The sequence below is a fragment of the Nuphar pumila genome, chromosome 11, assembly GCF_984573655.1.
Source record: "Nuphar pumila chromosome 11, dmNupPumi1.hap1.1, whole genome shotgun sequence".
Taxonomy (NCBI): Eukaryota; Viridiplantae; Streptophyta; class Magnoliopsida; order Nymphaeales; family Nymphaeaceae; genus Nuphar; species Nuphar pumila.
In genome coordinates, this window is record NC_143259.1 from 105,073,435 (window position 1) to 105,092,070 (window position 18,636).

Genomic DNA, 18,636 nt, shown 5'->3' on the forward strand with positions numbered 1-18,636 from the left:
TCTCTCTCTCTCTCTCTCTCTCTCTCTCTCTCTCTCTCTCTCTCTAGAGAGAAGAAATTAAGGGAGGCAAAGAGTCGGTGATCTGATGGTGATCGTCGTCCTCTTTTTGCTAGCAGTGGCCAGAATGCTGCCCTCGTCCAGCGGGCAACCGACTACGGCGGTCCCTTCGCCGCCTTCGAGGGACACCTACAACGAAATCTTCCTCCAGTACACCTACAACGGAGTCTTTCAAAGTACAATCTGTCTACCCCTACGTCGGCAATACTTCCGATCAGGGCCATGCCTTCCAAGCCACCCTGACGCTGCTCAACACGGGCATTTGCACACTCAAGTCTTGGCGGGCATTCGTCGGGTTCTTGCACCGCGAGGTCCTCATCTCGACTTTCGGTGTCCTGCTCTCCGATAGGACCCACCTCCCCGCCAACATCAGGAATGGCACGTTCCTCTCCGACTTCCCCATCACGAACCTCAAGACTGACATCGAGACGACTGGCGACTACAACCTGATCACGACAAAGATCGTGCTCAAGGGGGCGGAGTTCAGCATCGCAATTTACAATTTACATAGTAGCGATTTACGAAAATCGTGTAGCAAAAAAAAAATGACAAATCGCTAAATCGAGTAGCGATTTATGAAAATTGCATAGCGAAAAAAAAATAAATGGTAAATCGCTATGTGATTTTTGTAAATCGCTATATTTTTATAGCGATTTACGAAATCGCGTAGCGAAAAAAAATGACAAATCGTTAAATCAAGTAGCGATTTACGAAAATCGCATAGCGAAAAAAAATGGAAAACCGCTAAATCGAGTAATGACTTACGAAAATCGCGTAGCAAAAAAAAAACAAAAAATTGTGGGAAAGGGTGTTACAAAAACCACGATCAAGAAACAATCGAAGGAAACAATAAACAAGAACGATCAAACAAAACACTTTATTGCTCTTTTTCGACAGTTACAAGAGGAAAAGAAAAGAAAGAATTTATACAAGACCCAAAAAATTCTTCTGAGGGGGCGCTGCCCCCCTGGACCCCCACCTGTTGAACGTGCAGCGGGACCTAAGTCGGAGGGAGTCTTCGGACCCTCATCCTATAAGGCCAAAAAACTCTGAATCAGGCTCCACAACTCATCAAGTTGAACCATTCTACAGTCAGTGTGCAGGTCAGTCGGTGGTTGATGGAGCAGTGTAGGATCGTCTGCTGGATGTGCACAGAGGCAAAAAGAAAAGGGAGAGAGATGGAGGGTTGATGTTCATGGTCTTCTTCAGGGAGATTCCTTTCTCAGATAATCCTACAGTGCAGGGACTGAGTCTTAAATAACCATCTCTAGGGTATTTAAGTCTTTGCAACCGCTCCTTTTCTAGAATCGTCGTTTTATTGCACCAATGACAAAAAAGGTACTTAAATCTGTGCAACTGCACCGGACTCCGACTCTAACTAATGCTGACAAACATTGGAGATATGAGCCCCATGAGCTTATATACGTAGCACTCATTGGGACCCCCAAACACGCAGTAGGGCTAATGGTGGTCTTTGTGTGTGTGTGTGGGGCCACATATAACCTGCTTCGAAAACAAAAGGCACATTTATTTAATAGGAAAGATCAGGTGCGTAAAAACACATTAACAGATAATAATAAAAAAAATACAAAAAATATAAAATGGAACTCAAGGGTTCTCCGCCCTTCGAAAATGAACCTTAGCTACTATCCATGTGATTTCCCCCTTTGCACGCTATCGTCGTCTCACACCGGAGGATCTGTCGGACTCAGCCGATCGGCAAGGCTCGGTTGTCTGACGAGAAGAAGACCTTCTGAAGTCATGTACGGCCCTCCTTTCGTCACTGCACTTCTGGCACCAACGCCCGGCAGGTCGCAGGGTAAGGTCGTCCAACGGGGATGGCCTCTGCCCCCTCTGCAATCCCCACACGCTGGTAGCAAAAAGGCCGTCGAGATCAGACGGCCGCAGGGGGTGACCGTCCTGTGAGAGGCGTGTGGTCCCAAATATCTGGTGATGTGCCCATCACCAAGAAAGATCGAGAAAGGAGAGAGGGGTCTCTCCCCTTATCCTCAACCTCTGGTGATGGAGGTTCTCTGAGAAGAAAAAAAAGGAGCAGACATGCGATAAAGGCAAGTCGGGGATGATGGGAGGCAGCCACGGTAGCGTGGGAGTAAGCAGGTATGTCGAGAAGGGAGTCAGTCGGGGCGGCAGCGCCGGTGACGAGGGTGTGCCAGGAAGAGAGGGTAGTCGGGGTAAAAGATCAGGTGATGGGAGGAGAATAGGGGTGACGATCTGATCGATCCAGGGAGGGCTATTTCGGGTAGATCCAGTCGATTGGGGTCAATCAAGGGTGTATCAGTGGCCTGAGAGTGTAAGCCTCGTTGAGTTGATCTAACAACGTAGATCGAGTGCTATGATTTCCTTTTACGACTAGAGATGGGTTCAGGGCCCACCACTACTCAGGCTCCATGTGTGTCCCAGTCTACTCTCTCTCACAAGAGAAACAATGGGACCCAAAAACCCCTATTTTCCGATCCGAGGCTGCAATTTCTGCAGGAATCGACCTGGGGAATTTTCTTGGTCAAAGTACATTGACCAATGCACTCCACCCCGTGTCCCTTTTTCTAATCCAGCAAGGTCTTACGACCTGATGATTCCGGTGAGGGTTGACCAAGTTCAAAACGAAGGGAGAGGAGGGGTACAGAATCTCCATGTCCGGCTCTTGATTTGGCTCGCGTTGATTCAACATTTGACTCTAATACCATCGTTGAAACTCGGTGGTTTCGAAAAACCGTATGGATGGGGTCATCGAATTCGATGGGTCATGTTGCTAGAAGGAGGATTCAAATCTAGTAAAATATATAAAACATTAAACATAAAAATATAAACTCCATCATGTTAATAACATGATAATATGGAGATAAAAATATGCTATGATCAAAATGGACAATATTTTGAAAGTATAATCTTCTTTTCAGGATTATATCAGATTTTGAAAATCTCTTGATAAAACTGTGAGATTTTAAAAAATATGATGATATCTTGTGACTAAGCTTAAAATGACATAAATCTTAATATTGATGTTTTCATGTGAGAAAAAATCTTGTCGTGAATTAGATCATTTTTTTTGTGGAAGAAAATGTTGGATTAGAATTGTATCCAGTGTGGGCATAGGGTCTTACAATTTGGAATCCTAAGAGCCAGAATGGTGGGCTCATTAAAATAAATTATGTAATATAATTATGAGATTTAATATGATTTATAAGCTGCATGTAACTTAATGAGTATAGGTTATGACAGGTTATTGAGTTTAACGTCTAAGTTAGTGGTGAAATTAATCCAATCCTCTATGGATCCCTATAGAAGACCATGTATATGACACGGCAAAAAAGCAGATCATGCAGAGAGCAATCTGTGACCATGGTTTCAACTAAAGCCAGTAAACAAGCAGAACGAGCCAAATGGAGGGTGTGCAATTATTCTCATGAAAATACTTTCATATGGAGAGGTATGGAATGATTTGCACACGAAAGGTGGTGGGAAAAACTGAAGCCCAATTGTGCCAGCACACTTTCTCACCAATGATGGTTTGATGTTTGTTTCACTCCTGGAAAGGCAGGAAAGGGAAGCCAGCTCAGCAATTTCTCATGAAAACTGCAAGAAGCAATCTCGGCAAGTTACAGATCAAAGGAAAGGGCTTCAAATAAAAAAGAAAATGCTGTCATTTCTGTCAACCTTTACATGTTATGAGAGTTCCAAGTGCACACTATCAAGGTACATTAACTGGATTTTTTCTTTAAGACCTCATTATATGGGTAGCCTTTATGCAGATCCAGCTTCCAGCTATACAACAGGGAGAAAGCTGTCTATGTTATCGACCAGAAAACCAATACTTCTCAGCTGAGAACAGAACTCATTTCATTCAGGATATTGGAAAAAGTAATGTAATCATTTGTGATCTTGAAATCTGGCTTGAAATCCAAGAAAAAACGTAAAACCGATGCTAAACGTTGTGGGTCATTAGAGGCAACTGCAGCTTCAAGAAACAATGAAGGTCTGATTGTTTGAACCTGAAAGACATTAATCCTTTGTTCACATTCCAGCAACAGGTGCATAATAAATTTTAAAACAATTCACAAATAATCGATTAAAGTAAGAACATGGAGAGAATGGCCACACAAAAGCAATTCACAGCAGGCAATAGAGTATGCAAACAGCATGAGGAGAATAGCCGAAGGAAAATGGTTATTTTTTATAGTATTTTTTATCTTTGATGAACCAAATGGAAAAGCAGAAAGTCAAAATCACAAAAGTAGGATCACTTTGATGATATTTTACTTGTGCAAGGTGAACTAAGTCTAAAATAATGTAACACAGCCAACATAAACCCACTTGTTCTGCTAAATTTGACATATAACCTTGATTCACAAACTGAGATACAAACAAATTACTTCCAAGTTTCTGCATTACACCGTGTACAGTTCCCAAACACCCTGTCGATATCGTGTGGTACCACATTTTCACTATTCAACCACATGAAAAGAGAACAGAACTAGAACTCTCAAAACACTAAGATAAATCACTTAATATCATGGTGACTGGTGGAACTTGGAGAATACGGAAAGACCCTATCACCCCACTCTTCTCCAGCAAAAAATGGTGGTGAAGATGCTAGTAGTAGATCATACCATCACAGCCCTTTGCTTATGTCCAAAACATAGCAAGAAAAACTAGACAAGTATTTGCTTCTCTGGTTACCTTTTTTATGGGCTGGCAGAAAAATGGCAGAGAAGACACTGCACATATGGCCAGCACCTCCATTACTCCTCTCCTTATCAGCTCTGACTTGATCGCCACCCAAAAAGCAATTTTCCATGCACCCACCCTTGTGCATGGGAATAAGGTGAGGAAAAAGGGGTTGACAGCAGGCCTCCATCAATGTGGTTTGGAAAAACACAAATCAAATGGCCATAAAATGAATGGCCAAGAATAGGACACAGCATGTGTGCCGCACACACACACACCTTAATACACCAAGCAAATTCTTCTCATTTTTTTCATACATCACCCAAACTTTTAACCTGGGATTGTCCTATAAGTTTGCTACCATTAGATGTATACAACAAAATGACTAATTTATCCTCACAAAAAATAAAGCTCCTTTAAATTGTAATCCTTTCAACCCTTGCTAACTACATCTAAAATAAAAAAGCCCATCAACACATAAAAAACCTTGCTCTAGCGATCTTCAAAGCTTGGAATATGGTGGATAGTATAATAGTGGCATATTTGAAAATCTTTTGCAAAGACATTAATTGAGCTTGTCCCTGCACATCTAAGCAAAATGGTGTGGGAGAGAGGAAGAATAGACATCTTAGAAACTACTAGGGCATTACTGGTTGATGGAAGAGTACCTAAAGAATATTGGCAAGATGCAATTTGTATGGCCACACATACTGTGAAGTGTTGTTTTTTGCGGTTTTCTCATAGACAAAAAGGATATAAGTGTTATAACTCAATTAAGAAGCATGTATAGATTTCAAGGCATGTGGTATTTCATAAAGATACACCTTATTTCAGCAAGATTGAACCTAAAGGAAAGGACATTGGTGATTTCACTTTCCTAATACCTTTTCTTGAGCCAAAGGACGTGGAGAATAATGGGAGTCTAGGGGGAGATAACTCAAGATGAAGGGGGTAGGTTTGGTCTATCTTACTCCAGAAAGCAAGGACAAAGTGGTAGAAATACCAGAGTTACCGGAAACGCATATGCATAAGGGGAAGCGCGCTTCCCCGAGACGCGTTTCGGAAGCGCGAAATGCGGCGCTTATGAAACGCACAGGGAAGCGCACGTAAAAAGAAGAAGCGTGTCCCCCTTTAAAGGGAAGCACGTCCCCCTTTAAAAAGGGACGCGCTTCTCTTTAAAGGGAGACGCATCCCTCTTTTAAAGGGACGCGTTTCCCTTTAAAGGAAAACGTGTCCCCCTTTAAAGGGGGACGCGTTTACAAAATACCAATTTTACCCTTTTCAAAACGAAATTGACACGTGAAAAACAAGAAACTAAAAAAAATTCTGAATAAGGGCAAAATGGACATTTTAAAAAAATCGTGAAAACTTAAGAACGAAGGCTCAGGGTTTTGCTTTTTCACCCGACTCTCTCTCTCTCTCTCTCTCTCTCTCTCTCTCTCTCTCTCTCTCTCTCTCTCTCTCTCTCTCTCTCTCTCTCTCTCTCATTTTCGGCCACCGGCGACCTCCGACGATCTGCGACCTCCGACGATCTGCGACCTCCGACGATCGGCGACCTCCGACGATATGCTACCTCCGACGATCGACGACCTCTGAAGATCGGCAACCTCCTCCTTTGTTGACATCTGAAGACATCGATCGACGTTGGCAATGTCTCTGTTCAGGTATGTTCCTCTCTCTTCCACTAACGTCTGGCGACCTCTCGATTCGCTCGAGGTCATCTAAGATTTGTTGTGAGAGGAACTGAGGCGTACGCCTCTCACAACAAATGCGATGAGGCGAAGCGAGGCGTTGAGCCTGCGCTTCGCCTCTGAGGCGTACGCCTCAGGTACGCCTCTCACAAGTTCACAACACTGGTTAGGTAGACCCCATCAGTTACTATGGGGTAGCGTCCCCAAATTTTTTTTTGACATAAAATAAAAAATGGCTACAATTATTAATAAAAATCTATTTCATATGGACAAATCGAACTATTTGCTGCAGTCAGGGCTGGGTAGGACTGGGCTGGGCTACAAAAATGGATAAAAATCTATTTCATATGGAATCAGGGTTGGGCTAGCCGGCTAGGACTGGGCTTTTAAAAAAAAAAACAATAACTGTTACGGTAGCCTCCCGAAACAGTTATTTATTTATTTTTTTTTAAAAGCCCAGTCCTAGCCGCTCGTTTCATGGATCCAACCAAGAACCGAACCACCGGTCCGGTTTGGTTCCGGTTGGATCCTGGTTACGGTCTTAATGCTTACCCAATTTTCTACAAAGAAGTTATGTTTTACCTTTTTTGTAAATGGGATTATAACATAACATCCTGAACCATCTTGAAATGGAACATTTTTTGTAAATGGAACATCCTAAAATCATAACATATAAACCATAATATCTTGAAACTTCACAAAGATCAGGCCACAGCTACACAAAGGCCTTGAGCCTGTTTGACATATAAACCATGACATATAAACGAAGTCCGGGGAGAATTAGTTGAGACTCAAGACTAGAGGAGGACTGACAGAAGGAGGCTGCAGCGAAGGTTGAGGAGTTGAGGGTAGGGTTTTTTCATTTTGGTTTGGGCTGCTTTTCTTTTGAACTGAAGAGATGGGCCATCGGGCAAATGATTTCATTTTCAAAAATATAAGTTCATATTATATATAGGACCGGTTCGGTTGGGCCGGTTGGATCGTTCTCACCCAAAACCGGAAACCGAACCGGTACCCGCTGGTTTTGAAAAATTAGAACCAAGAACCGAACCATACCCGCCGGTTATGATCCAAAATTAGCCGGTTGGGTACGGTCCGGTCCGGGTTGGTTGGATCGTGGTTTTTTTGCTCACCCCTAAAATTCTCGCTTAAGAAACATGATTCTCGCTTCAGAGATTTGCGAATATGTCTGAACTAGCTTGTCACATAGCTCTTTGGCTGAACAATCATCGAGAATGGCTACAAGAACTTCCTTTGAGAGTGTTGAGGTGATGTATGCCACTAACGCTTGATCTATTTTCATCCAAGCAACATATTTTGGGTTTCTGAGAAGAATAACAGATTGCACCCCTTTCTCGCCCATCTTTTCCTGCGAAGTGAACTCTGGAGGGGGTGAGACCGATCCATCCAGATGACCAGAGAGATCCCGGCTCCTTATAAAAGGAACAATCTGCCTTTTCTAGGTTAAGAAGTTGGAATTATTCAGCTTTTCAGAAACCAATTGGCCGAGAAAATTAGAGAAGAGGCCTGACTGCGGATAAGATGAGTCCATTTGAAAATGTTGTAAAAAGGAAAGAAGAAAAGAATTGCCTGAACTGGACAAAGAAATTAGTCACTCGAATATTCCTTCTTTTTTTTGGAGTGACGAGTATTCAATATTCGGGTATGATCAGAGAGAAGAAAAGCAACTGATCAAAAAACTAAATATCAAAAAGTGAATCAATGTCTGATTCAGTAAAAACATGAAACAGGGTTATGAATGTTTTAGGATAAAAGAATTGCAAACTTTAAATAGCACAATATTGCTTTCAGAGACAGCACAATATTGATTTCATAAAGAAGAATATTCAGACTAAAAACAGCACAATACTGAAGAAATGGTTCCAGATTAAGTAAAATCGTGAAACAGGAAAATGAATATTTCAAAATAAGAGATTATGCAGACAGAAATACCACAAGTATTAACTTCAGCAAGTAAAATGTCCAGATCGAGTGAAGGGAACCTAGTATGCGTCTCTTCAATTAACTGATTTCGAGAGAATCAGATTTTAAAGAAAAAGAAGAAAAGAGCATAAGAAGAGACGTTGATAAGAAGGAAGAGAAGGAGGACAAGTTGATAAGAGAAAGGAGATGTTATCGATCTTACCAGGACTGAAGAACAACGGAAGGAAGGAGGAAGAAGGCGCAAACGAGGAGGCGATCTAGTTATCGATCTTACCAGGACTGAAGAACAACGGAAGGAAGGAGGAAGAAGGCGCAGACGAGGAGGCGATCTCAGGCCAGGCTGAAGACTATAAGGAAAAACGCAGACGAGAAGACGATCTCAGGCTCTGATACCATCTTAGAAAGAAGGTCTTTACGCTCACCTGTGCAGAAAGAGGGAACGAGATATCGAGAGAAGAGGCAGGCTGTGAAAGACGTCAAATAAAGAAATCAGTGTATTGCTCTTCATATTAGGTTTTGATAATATATTTAATACACAATTTTAGGGTACAAAAATACCGTCTGACAACAAGCCTAATAACAACACTATCAACATTCGGATCTTGACCCAGTCCAATACAAGAGTCTGGTCTGGTCCTGCACAGACCCAACTTGGGTCTAAGACCCAATAACGACTTCTTTTCATATCATACATCCAATTAAAGCATATTTAATGCACATAATAATGAAAGAGAGCAATCTCACAAATCACAACCCATTAGGATTCATTCACAAAGCCTAGAATGGGCTTAAGCACAAAGGACCAAACATCAATCTTAATATATATATATATAATTAAAAAGATGCATAAAATTTTATCAATAAACATTTTTTCATACAAGTAGAAAAAGTTCAAAATTTTTATGAAGAGATTTTAAAAATCCCACACAACAAAAGAAATGATATTTGCAAATCTAAATAATAGTTTGACCACCACAAGCAATCACCTCACCAGACCTCCAAACCTCAAAAATCAAGTGTAGCAACTAATAAAACAATAGCATAATCGCAATGTCACTAATGGGCTAAAAAACACAAAAGTGTGAATAACAAAAAACATCTCTTGTCTACATAAAATGACACTTAAACAAGTGTACAAGCTACCAGAACACGAGCATAATCACAATGCCACATATGGGCAAAACAATCACACAAAAAGTGTGAATAACCAGTGGGGTGCACATAACTCACCACATTTGAAAAACATCTCTTGTGAATATAAAATGACAATTAAATAAGAGGTATAACAGAAGGAAACCCAAGACGTAAGAGAGTTGTAATGAAAACAAACTAATGCCATCAAGAAGAATAAGAATAACGATTTTAACCATCCTTCGAAACTCCATGGTTCCAAAAACATAACTACCATCATAGAAAAATTAAGATATCAAGCATCCAATATTGTATCATATGAGTGGTAAAACACACTCATAGAAACCGAGGTCATGCCAGTTATATACATACCTATACTAACAAGATGACATAAGGTGCACACACAACTCGCCCGAACGACTAACTCGGATTTCCAACAACAATGAGGTTAATCATCCATTAATCAGACCCAAGGCAAATGATAGCACGTCACTCATAGCCCCTGAGAATTTATATTGATAAGATGACATGAGGAGCACACATAACTCACCTCAATGGCTAACCCTGACTCCACAACATCGAGGTGCACAAGAAACAAATGAGTGATACAACACTCATAAAACCAGAGGTCAATCAATCGTCAGTCAGAACCAAATCATTTGGCAATCTATACTGACAAGAAGATAGAGGTGCACACATAACTCACATCAATAACTAACTCTAGTCTCATAACATAAAAGTGTACACAACTCACCTCGATAAGGCCAAACAAATAATAATGGATGTATCAAAAAAAGAGTGTTGGACTTAAAAAGCCAAATAATAAAAACATTAAAAGACATTTTCAAGTCAAGGAAATCGTCAAGTAATGCAATTATAGAGCCTTCAATCTAAAACCGAAATGTCCACCAATATTAAGTGGATAAACAAAAAAAAATTACTCTAAGAAACATTATCACAAAACTCACAGAGAGCTACACAAGAAGTCTCACAATACAAAAAATGATATTTTATTGAATATCATAAGTATGCAACAAAAATATAACACTTAAAACTCACGTGAGGTATCATGATGCAAATAAGTTTTAATAAAAACATAAAATCATATGACAAGATAAAATGTCCACCAATGAGAGTCTTCAATTACGAACAAGCATGTCAACCAATAACGGACAATGACTAAAGTGAATGATGAGAAAAATACTTATAACACTCACAAAGGGAAAACACAAGAAGGTTCTCATAATTCTCAAATTAATATTTTATTAAAACTAAGTATCCAAAAAAGCATAATATTTAAATCTCATGCAAAACATGTAAGGTAATGTTCATTAAATAGCCATGAGACTAAGAAAATAACACAATCACAAGAACCACAAAAGGGCCAACAAGAAAGACACCCAATAACATAACTATTTTTAATAATTAAAAAATATATATATATTTAAAAGGTATTTATAAAAGTAAATGGTTCTCATAAGAAATCATGCTCAATACCTTATACATGAATAGATAATCACATTCATCATGTAAGACAATCATAAGTGCACAAGGACCATATATCAATATAAAAAAATTTTATTCAAAATTCAAAAATAGCAAGGTATTCATGATCACTAAGATCCTAACCACATATAATTTTTAATACTACATAAAATCTTTTATGTTTCACATAAAAATATATCAAAGAGAAAAGAAAATAATTCAAACACAAGTTAAGCAAAATCTCATCAAATCATACTTTTGAATGACACACAAAACCATTTTAAAATAAATACTTCAAATTATTTTAAAAATATTTGACAATTTTTCAAAACAAAGTTCAATACAACAATAAATACGAATACGATTTAACATTTGTCTCCATAAGATGTTCGAATAAAGCATCTAAATGCCAACAACACATGCTCAAAAATTACTAGATCATATACGTACATTTTAAATAAAGTGAATTCAAAAAAATTTAATATTCAAACCGGATCGCATGGAAGCATATTATTAACCTTATAAAATATTTAATAAAAAAACAACAATAATTTTAAGTGCATTAGAGATTTTAGTTTTTAACAAATAATTTTTCAAAGAAAAGAAAAAATGAGTGTTTTCTCATAAATAATGCATGAGATAGATAACTCAAATAACATTAAAGGTTTAATATACACACCAGGTCAAGATTTCCCTTGAATCCAAGCTACACAATGATCACAAATCCTTCACGAATCACGAACTCGAACCAAAGAATCCCAAGACCCAAAAAAAGCAAAATACCAAGAAAGATATATTGGCTCTGATACCATGTAATGAAATATGCGAAAATACAAAACAAAGGCCTCTAAGGGCTTACATGATCATAAACACAAAGTGCACATGCACATAAACAAGTCCAACTAAGGGACAATCCAAGAGCATTAAGGTACTACACAAGCATTAAGTGCATACAAGACATAAAGGAATTAAAAGAACACAAAAATATAAAAATATATACATTTTAATGAGCATGAATGTTTAAGAGAAGCATTAAGAAATGAAAAGGGATAAAATCCCATATTTATACACTTACAAGAGAAAAGGAGGCCTCAATAAAGTTGTTGGACTGTTCCAACAGCTATAAATATAGTTGTTGTACAGTTTCGGCAGCTCCATTGACTAGTCAAAAAAGAACCCAAGAGCTCTATTTGGTATTCGACCAAATAGTTTCTACAAAAACAGAAAAAGACAAAACAAAAAGAATAAAGTAAAAGTAATAATGTGCCCCTAATGGGGACAACCTATTATAAAGACTGAAATAACCAAAATACCCCTAATGGGTACTTACCTATTACATCATTATAAATAAAATATATATACAATATGAACCAAATATATATATATATATACACACACACACACACATGCACAACTTAACAGAGGCTAATTCCTATGCGGAGGCAGCCACAAAAGAGGAGTGACAGTAAGCAATGGCAAAGGAGTTGGAAACTTTTGAAAGAACGCGTGCATCGGACCTTCTAGACCTTCCACCTGGCAAAAATGTAGTAGCGAGCAAGTGAGTATACAAGATCAAGACTAAGGCAAATGGATCAGTTGAGAGGTATAAGGGGAAAATGGCTAAATGCCTTAATAAATGTTGGCTCGGGGTAAAATCACAGTAGCATATAGCCAACAGTTTGGCATTGATTTTGCTGAAACCTTTGCACTAGTGGCCCACATGACTACTAATAAGGACTTTACTTGCAGTTGTTGCAATTCGTCAATGGAATCTTTAGCAACTTGACGTGAAAAACGCATTTCTGAATGAAACTTTAGAGGTCTATATAGAGCTGCCTCAAGGGTATTTAGATTCTCAGGGGCGAGTATGTAGATTGAGGAGAGATTTGTATGGGTTCAAATAAGTACCACGTGCATGGTTTGAGAAGTTTAGTAATGCAGTAAAAGTCTCTTGGCTTTTAGGAGAGTCATCATGACCCTGATTTGTTTGTATCCTCTTCCAAGCATGAGAAATGTATATTGCTTTTATATGTTGATGATATGGTTATCACTGGAGATGATACGTGGAAAATTATGGACACCAAGTCTGGCGACCATATTTGAGATGAGATATTTGAAGTATTTTCTAGATCTGAAAATGGTATACTTAAAAAGAAGGTTGTATTTGTCTCAATATAAGTATGCAACAGATCTAGTGACGAAGGCTAGGCTTGCAGATGACTGTAGGAGGGTGATAAATCCTATGAAAGCAAATGTCGGTTTGAGGGCCACAGGTGGTGATAAACTTGAAGATCTTGTGTTCTATAGGAAGCTTGTGAGTGGTTTGATATATTTAACTATCTCTAGACCTGGCATCACATATGCAGTGCATGCAGTTAGTCAGTTTATAAGTGCCCCTACTTCAGTTCATCTAGCAGTACTCAGAATAATTCAGTATGCGAGAGATATTATGCATTTTGTCATGGTTTTATCAGCTTCGTCCTCCACAGATATTAGACCATATTGAGCTTCAGATTTTGGAGGTTCAACTAAAGAGCGTCTTTCAACTATCGATTTATGTGTTTTTCTTGGTAGTTCCTTCATATCCTGGAAGTGTAAGAAGCAACAACGTGTGATCTTGTCTGCTGCAAAGGCAAAATATAGAGTCATGACAGGTTACTACAGAAATCATTTGGATAAGATGGCTTCTTAAAAAGCTTGGAATGGAAGTTTGTGGAAGTACCTCCTTATATTGTGACAACATGAGTGCAATTCAAATTGCCAAAAACCTTGAATTTCACGAGAGAACCAAGCATATTGAGATTGTTTGTCACGTTACAAGGAAAGCCTATGAAGATGGAGTTATTTCATTTGAGCATGTGAGTTTAAAGGAGCAAGTTGTTGATATTCTGACCAAAAGTTTGGCTCCTTCAACTTCCAGCCCTTTCTTTCCAAACTTGGGATGATTCTTTTAAGCATCATCTCAAGTTTGAGGGATAGTGTTGAGAAGTGTAATATCCTTTGTATCATATGTATCACTATTTCAGTGTTACCCTCTATCTCTATGTACATAGATTATTTAATGAGGGGTATTTTTATACTTTAGCAAGTGGTTATGAGTTGACAGATTTTGTCATGTAGTGTAACCAAAGGTGGTTGACCCCTTTAAGATGTATTTTCTTCTCATTTCTTTGCAATGAAGTTTTCTATTCATTGTTGCTCCCTCTTCTTCTCCCTTGAGTGTTTGCCCTAATTCTCAATGCCCATGATAATGCTTTCTTATGGATGTCACCGGAACTTGTGCTTTTCACAAACAGGAGACTATTGGAAGATAAAGAACAATTGGGCTAGTCAATGACATAAAAGATCCACTGTTGTAGTGCAAGTTAAAATGTCACAAGCTTAGTTGTCAAAGGCAGTGCCTAGGCGCAGCCAACCGCCTGGGCTTTTGGGTTGGGCAGTGGGGCCGTCTTTTACCACCTAGCTTGCCTAGGCTGCAAAGCCTTTTTTGACCTTTTTCGTTTTTTTAATTTGGTTGACCACTTGATCAACCTTTTTCCAAGAGGCTGGTAAAAAAGGGGAAGGGCAGTGCCTCTCTCTCTCTCTCTCTCTCTCTCTCTCTTCTCTTTGTTTCTGGCTCTCTGTTTTTTCTTTTTTCTCCTTTTTTCCTTCTCTTTTCCTTTTTCCCTTTTTCTTCTTCTTCCTGTTTTTTCTTCCTTTTTTTCTTCTTCTTCCTTTTTTTTCTTCTCTTTTCTTTTTTCCCTTTTTTCTTCATCTTCCTGTTTTTCCTCCCTTTTCCTTTTTTTTCTTCCTGTTTTTTCATCCTTTTTTTCTTTTTTAACTTTTCTTTTTCCCTTATTTCTTCTTCAAGTGTTTCAGTTATTTTATATATATATATATATATATATGTGTGTGTGTGCATTATGTAATGTAATTTATACATAATCTTTTCTATTGTTTTTGAGTTATATTTTTGAGTTATATTTGTGATTATATACTTATATTTCTGAGTTATGTATTTGTGCGTGTAATAATTAAATGATCTGTTTGACTGTTCTTTTTCTCAGTTCACACTTAACATGCACCCAAACATATCTGTGTATGCAATTCATATATAATTTGTTTGACTGTTGTCATTTTTCATATATGATCTGTGAATTGTGAGCTTTGTGTTGGATTCAACGTGTCTAAGTTTTTTGGGATATTTAGGAATAGTGTAAAATTGTTAGTGCTTCTTATTAGAGTGAGATTGAAAAAGATCGCATTAATGTTCTCAAATATTTTATGAAGTTTGGGCTTTTTATTGGATTTATTAATTTCTGTAAATAGATTGAGTAGTTTAGTTATGACTTATGACATTTTAGTATGACATGGATGTGAATTTAATATTGTTAAGGCTTTAATTATGTTTAAATTATGTAGTTGCCGGCTTGCCTTTTATTTGCATTGAGCAGGTTATTAGTTGCATGGTTTCTTCTTCTTTATCTGTTGTTAATTATTTTTATACATGAATTTTATTTTTTGTATATTGTTTATTCACATTGTTAGTTGTATGGTTTGGTTATTCAATTGCTCATTTATTCTTAATTTTTTTAGTAGGTTATTAGTTGTATCATGGTTTGTTTATTTAATTATTAATTTTTTCTTCTTATTTGTTTATTGCTTTATTATGTCTATTGTTAATTTTTTTGTATACATTTTTTTTTTGTATATTGTTTATTCACATTGTTAGTTGTATGGTTTGTTTATTCAATTGTTAATTTATTCTTAATTTGTTTGAGCAGGTTATGTAATATAATTGTTTTACAGTGTTCGACATATTATTTGTCGATTGTTGATTGATTTTATGTTGTATACATGTTTGTTATTAATTTTAGTAGTTTATTTACATATTTTATATGTTTTTATTTTATTTTTTATTTGGGGTACAGTAGGCCCCGCCTAATCCTTTTTAGGGGGGCCACCATCTACGCTCCGTCTAGCGCCTTTAACAACTAAGGTCACAAGAACTTGGGTTTTTTACAAGTTGGATAAAGCAGAAAGACAAAAGGACCATTTGGCTCGTCAATGTCAGAAAAGATGCATTCTATTAATGCAGTTAAAACCATCATGAACTCAATAGTTTTATATTATTATGTATTAGTTAAAACATTTTTCCATTTAAAAATGTCATTAGCTGCAAGTCAAGATGTCATTGAATATTAACTTGAACACTTTATAAAAATATGCCTAACATTTTATGTATTTACAAATACATGCTTAACCTTCTCAAATTTACATATGGCTGCCTGAGATTAGGAACTTCACAGCCACTCAACGAAACTTTGTCTTTTTCTTTTTTCTTTGAGAAGATAAAAAGTTTTTTGAAAAGATAAAAAGTTTTTTGAAAAGACACCCAATGTAACTGTCAGACTCACTACCTAGACTATGGTTGACCTAGTTAAAAGGACAATTTTACTCATCTTTTTTCCTCTACCCTCTTTTAGTCACCTTATTTAAACAATGCTTTTCTCTTCCACTCTTCTTTTTTAAGCTAACACGCATTCTCCGTGGAAAATTAATCTAGAGTCCAACCTCCTAGTTCTTGTGCAATGATGAATCATTGTCTCATGTCAACCTAGGTTTGGCAAATCACAAGCCACCATACTCTGAGGAACTCTGAGAGAGCCAAGTCATGGCTATGCCCAACGGATGACCACCAAAAAACAGGCACTCAAGTCCAAAGACACTTTCATGTCACCAGAGACAAGCATACTGTCTTCCTCTACCTCCCACCCCTTCCCAACTCATCTATACTTCCACGATGGAGGCTTCTGCATCAAAATCACTTGTTCCATGCCCATCATACCTTCTGCAACTCCCTCATCACCAAGGCTAGCTGTTACTTTCACCATTTCGATTGACCATCACCTCACTATATGCCTGCAGCATATCTCAACTTGTACACAGCCTCCAGTGGTTAGAATGTTCATTGAGCATTTTCCTTGAATCCCGTTTTAGTGGGATCTATTGTTTAGGGTCCAACCCCATAGTTCAACTACAAGGAAAAAAATCAAAACTTTAAAATGTCTTACATCGCAATCCACACAGACAGTTTCTACATTTAACTGTTCAACTTCGTCCACTCAACAAATTGACTCCCATTGCTTGGTCAGACAGTTTCATGAAGGGTAGAAAAGTTCATTTAAGCGATGCATGATGGTTTACATCACCTAACATATCTCAGTGCACGCTTGATATAAACTTCCCAACTCAGGTCGTGTTATGTAATTTTTCATTTGATGGACGTGTAGTTGTAGTTACATGAAACCTTGGACGTCTTCTTGTAAATTGTTCTATTAATTTCTTCTAAAAGAAAATCGATTTATTAACTTTCTATGCAATTAAAACTTATATTTCATCTCCCATATTCAAAACCTGGAAAATGATTGAATGTCCCTGATGCATGTACTAGCAAAGTGAAGCCTCTTACAGTTGCATGTATATCAAAAAGGGTGCTCAAACTTGCAATCAGAATACAATCTGTAGATAAAAAATATATAGAATTATCATAGAAAATATAGCCATAGTGGGAGAAAAATGACAATTATTACCTTATTCCTCCTTGCATAGCGCAAAGCTTCAAGATAGTATCCATCACGCAGCAAAGCCAAGACATAATCATGGTGTAGTGACAACTGCCTTAGCATATCCACACCCAACTTATGCGTAGGTGAATTCTGATTACCTGACCTCAACAGCTGCAAAGCAACTTCCTTTGAAGGTTCAAAAATCTGCATATAGAAATGGTTGTTGGTGTTTGAGTAGACTAATACAAAAAAAAAAGTATGAAATGCCAATTACAAAAGGAAGATACATGCCAAAGGAAGATAAACCATGAGAACAGAACAAATAATGCAGTCATTTTTTCCGCATATGTCCAAATAACTAGAAACTTAATATTACAATTTAGGAAAATTCAGGCAGATCATGACAAAATAAAAATATGTTATTTAATAAGGTATTAAAATTTCCAAAGCTCCAAAAATAAGAGAAATTCTAACTACCAAAAATATGTTTAGACAGCTTACATTTTATAGCCCTTAGCAAGCTCATTCTTCACTAACCTTTTTAGTATGGACTAAGCGGGAAAAAAGTCACCTTTAATTCACATTCTGTCCTGGGTGAGTGAATGAGTGTGTGTGCATGTCATGTGGTCCTTTTTTATGCTTGAAGTTTTTTAGTATTTGCCTGTAGATGCTAACAAAACAAAATAGAATAAAAGATCATGCAATCAAATGAGAAGGGGGATGGTCCTACCCCTTTTTTGGTGAGATCTGGTTAGGACCCTCTAAAACTCATACTTTCATGAAGTTTTTGCTCGATCTGAACTGTTGGATGTGTTTAACATGGATTATTTACTAAGAAAAAACAAACTTTCTTTCGAATTGATTTGATGTAAAATTGTAAATATTTGATCATCAACTTTTTGTTTAATATCAACCATTGATTTTTTCACCTCTTTAAAATACACATCTAAGCATAAAAAAATCTTAATCAAACACATGTTCGCTATTGAGTAAACAATGATAAACACATCTAATGGTTCAGATCAAGCAAAAAATACTTGAAAATGTGATTTTTGGAAGGTCCTAATGGGACCTAACAAAAAAAGGAGTAGGAT

At 37.5% G+C, this 18,636-nt stretch overlaps 1 protein-coding gene across 3 annotated transcripts in view; it reads right to left on the reverse strand.

Moving 5' to 3' along the window:
- Positions 1–3,796: 3,796 nt before the first annotated feature.
- Positions 3,797–18,636, reverse strand: part of LOC149822681 (C18orf8) — a 65,753-nt gene continuing 50,913 nt past the window's right edge. For all 3 annotated transcript variants that reach the window (XM_089979982.1, XM_089979981.1, XM_089979983.1), the window contains 2 exons: positions 17,567–17,746; positions 3,797–4,067 (listed from right to left, as the gene is read on the reverse strand). In XM_089979982.1, coding sequence (XP_089836108.1) covers positions 3,894–4,067; positions 17,567–17,746 — 354 coding nt within the window. In that variant the 3' untranslated portion in view covers positions 3,797–3,893. The remainder of the gene's footprint in view (positions 4,068–17,566; positions 17,747–18,636) is intronic.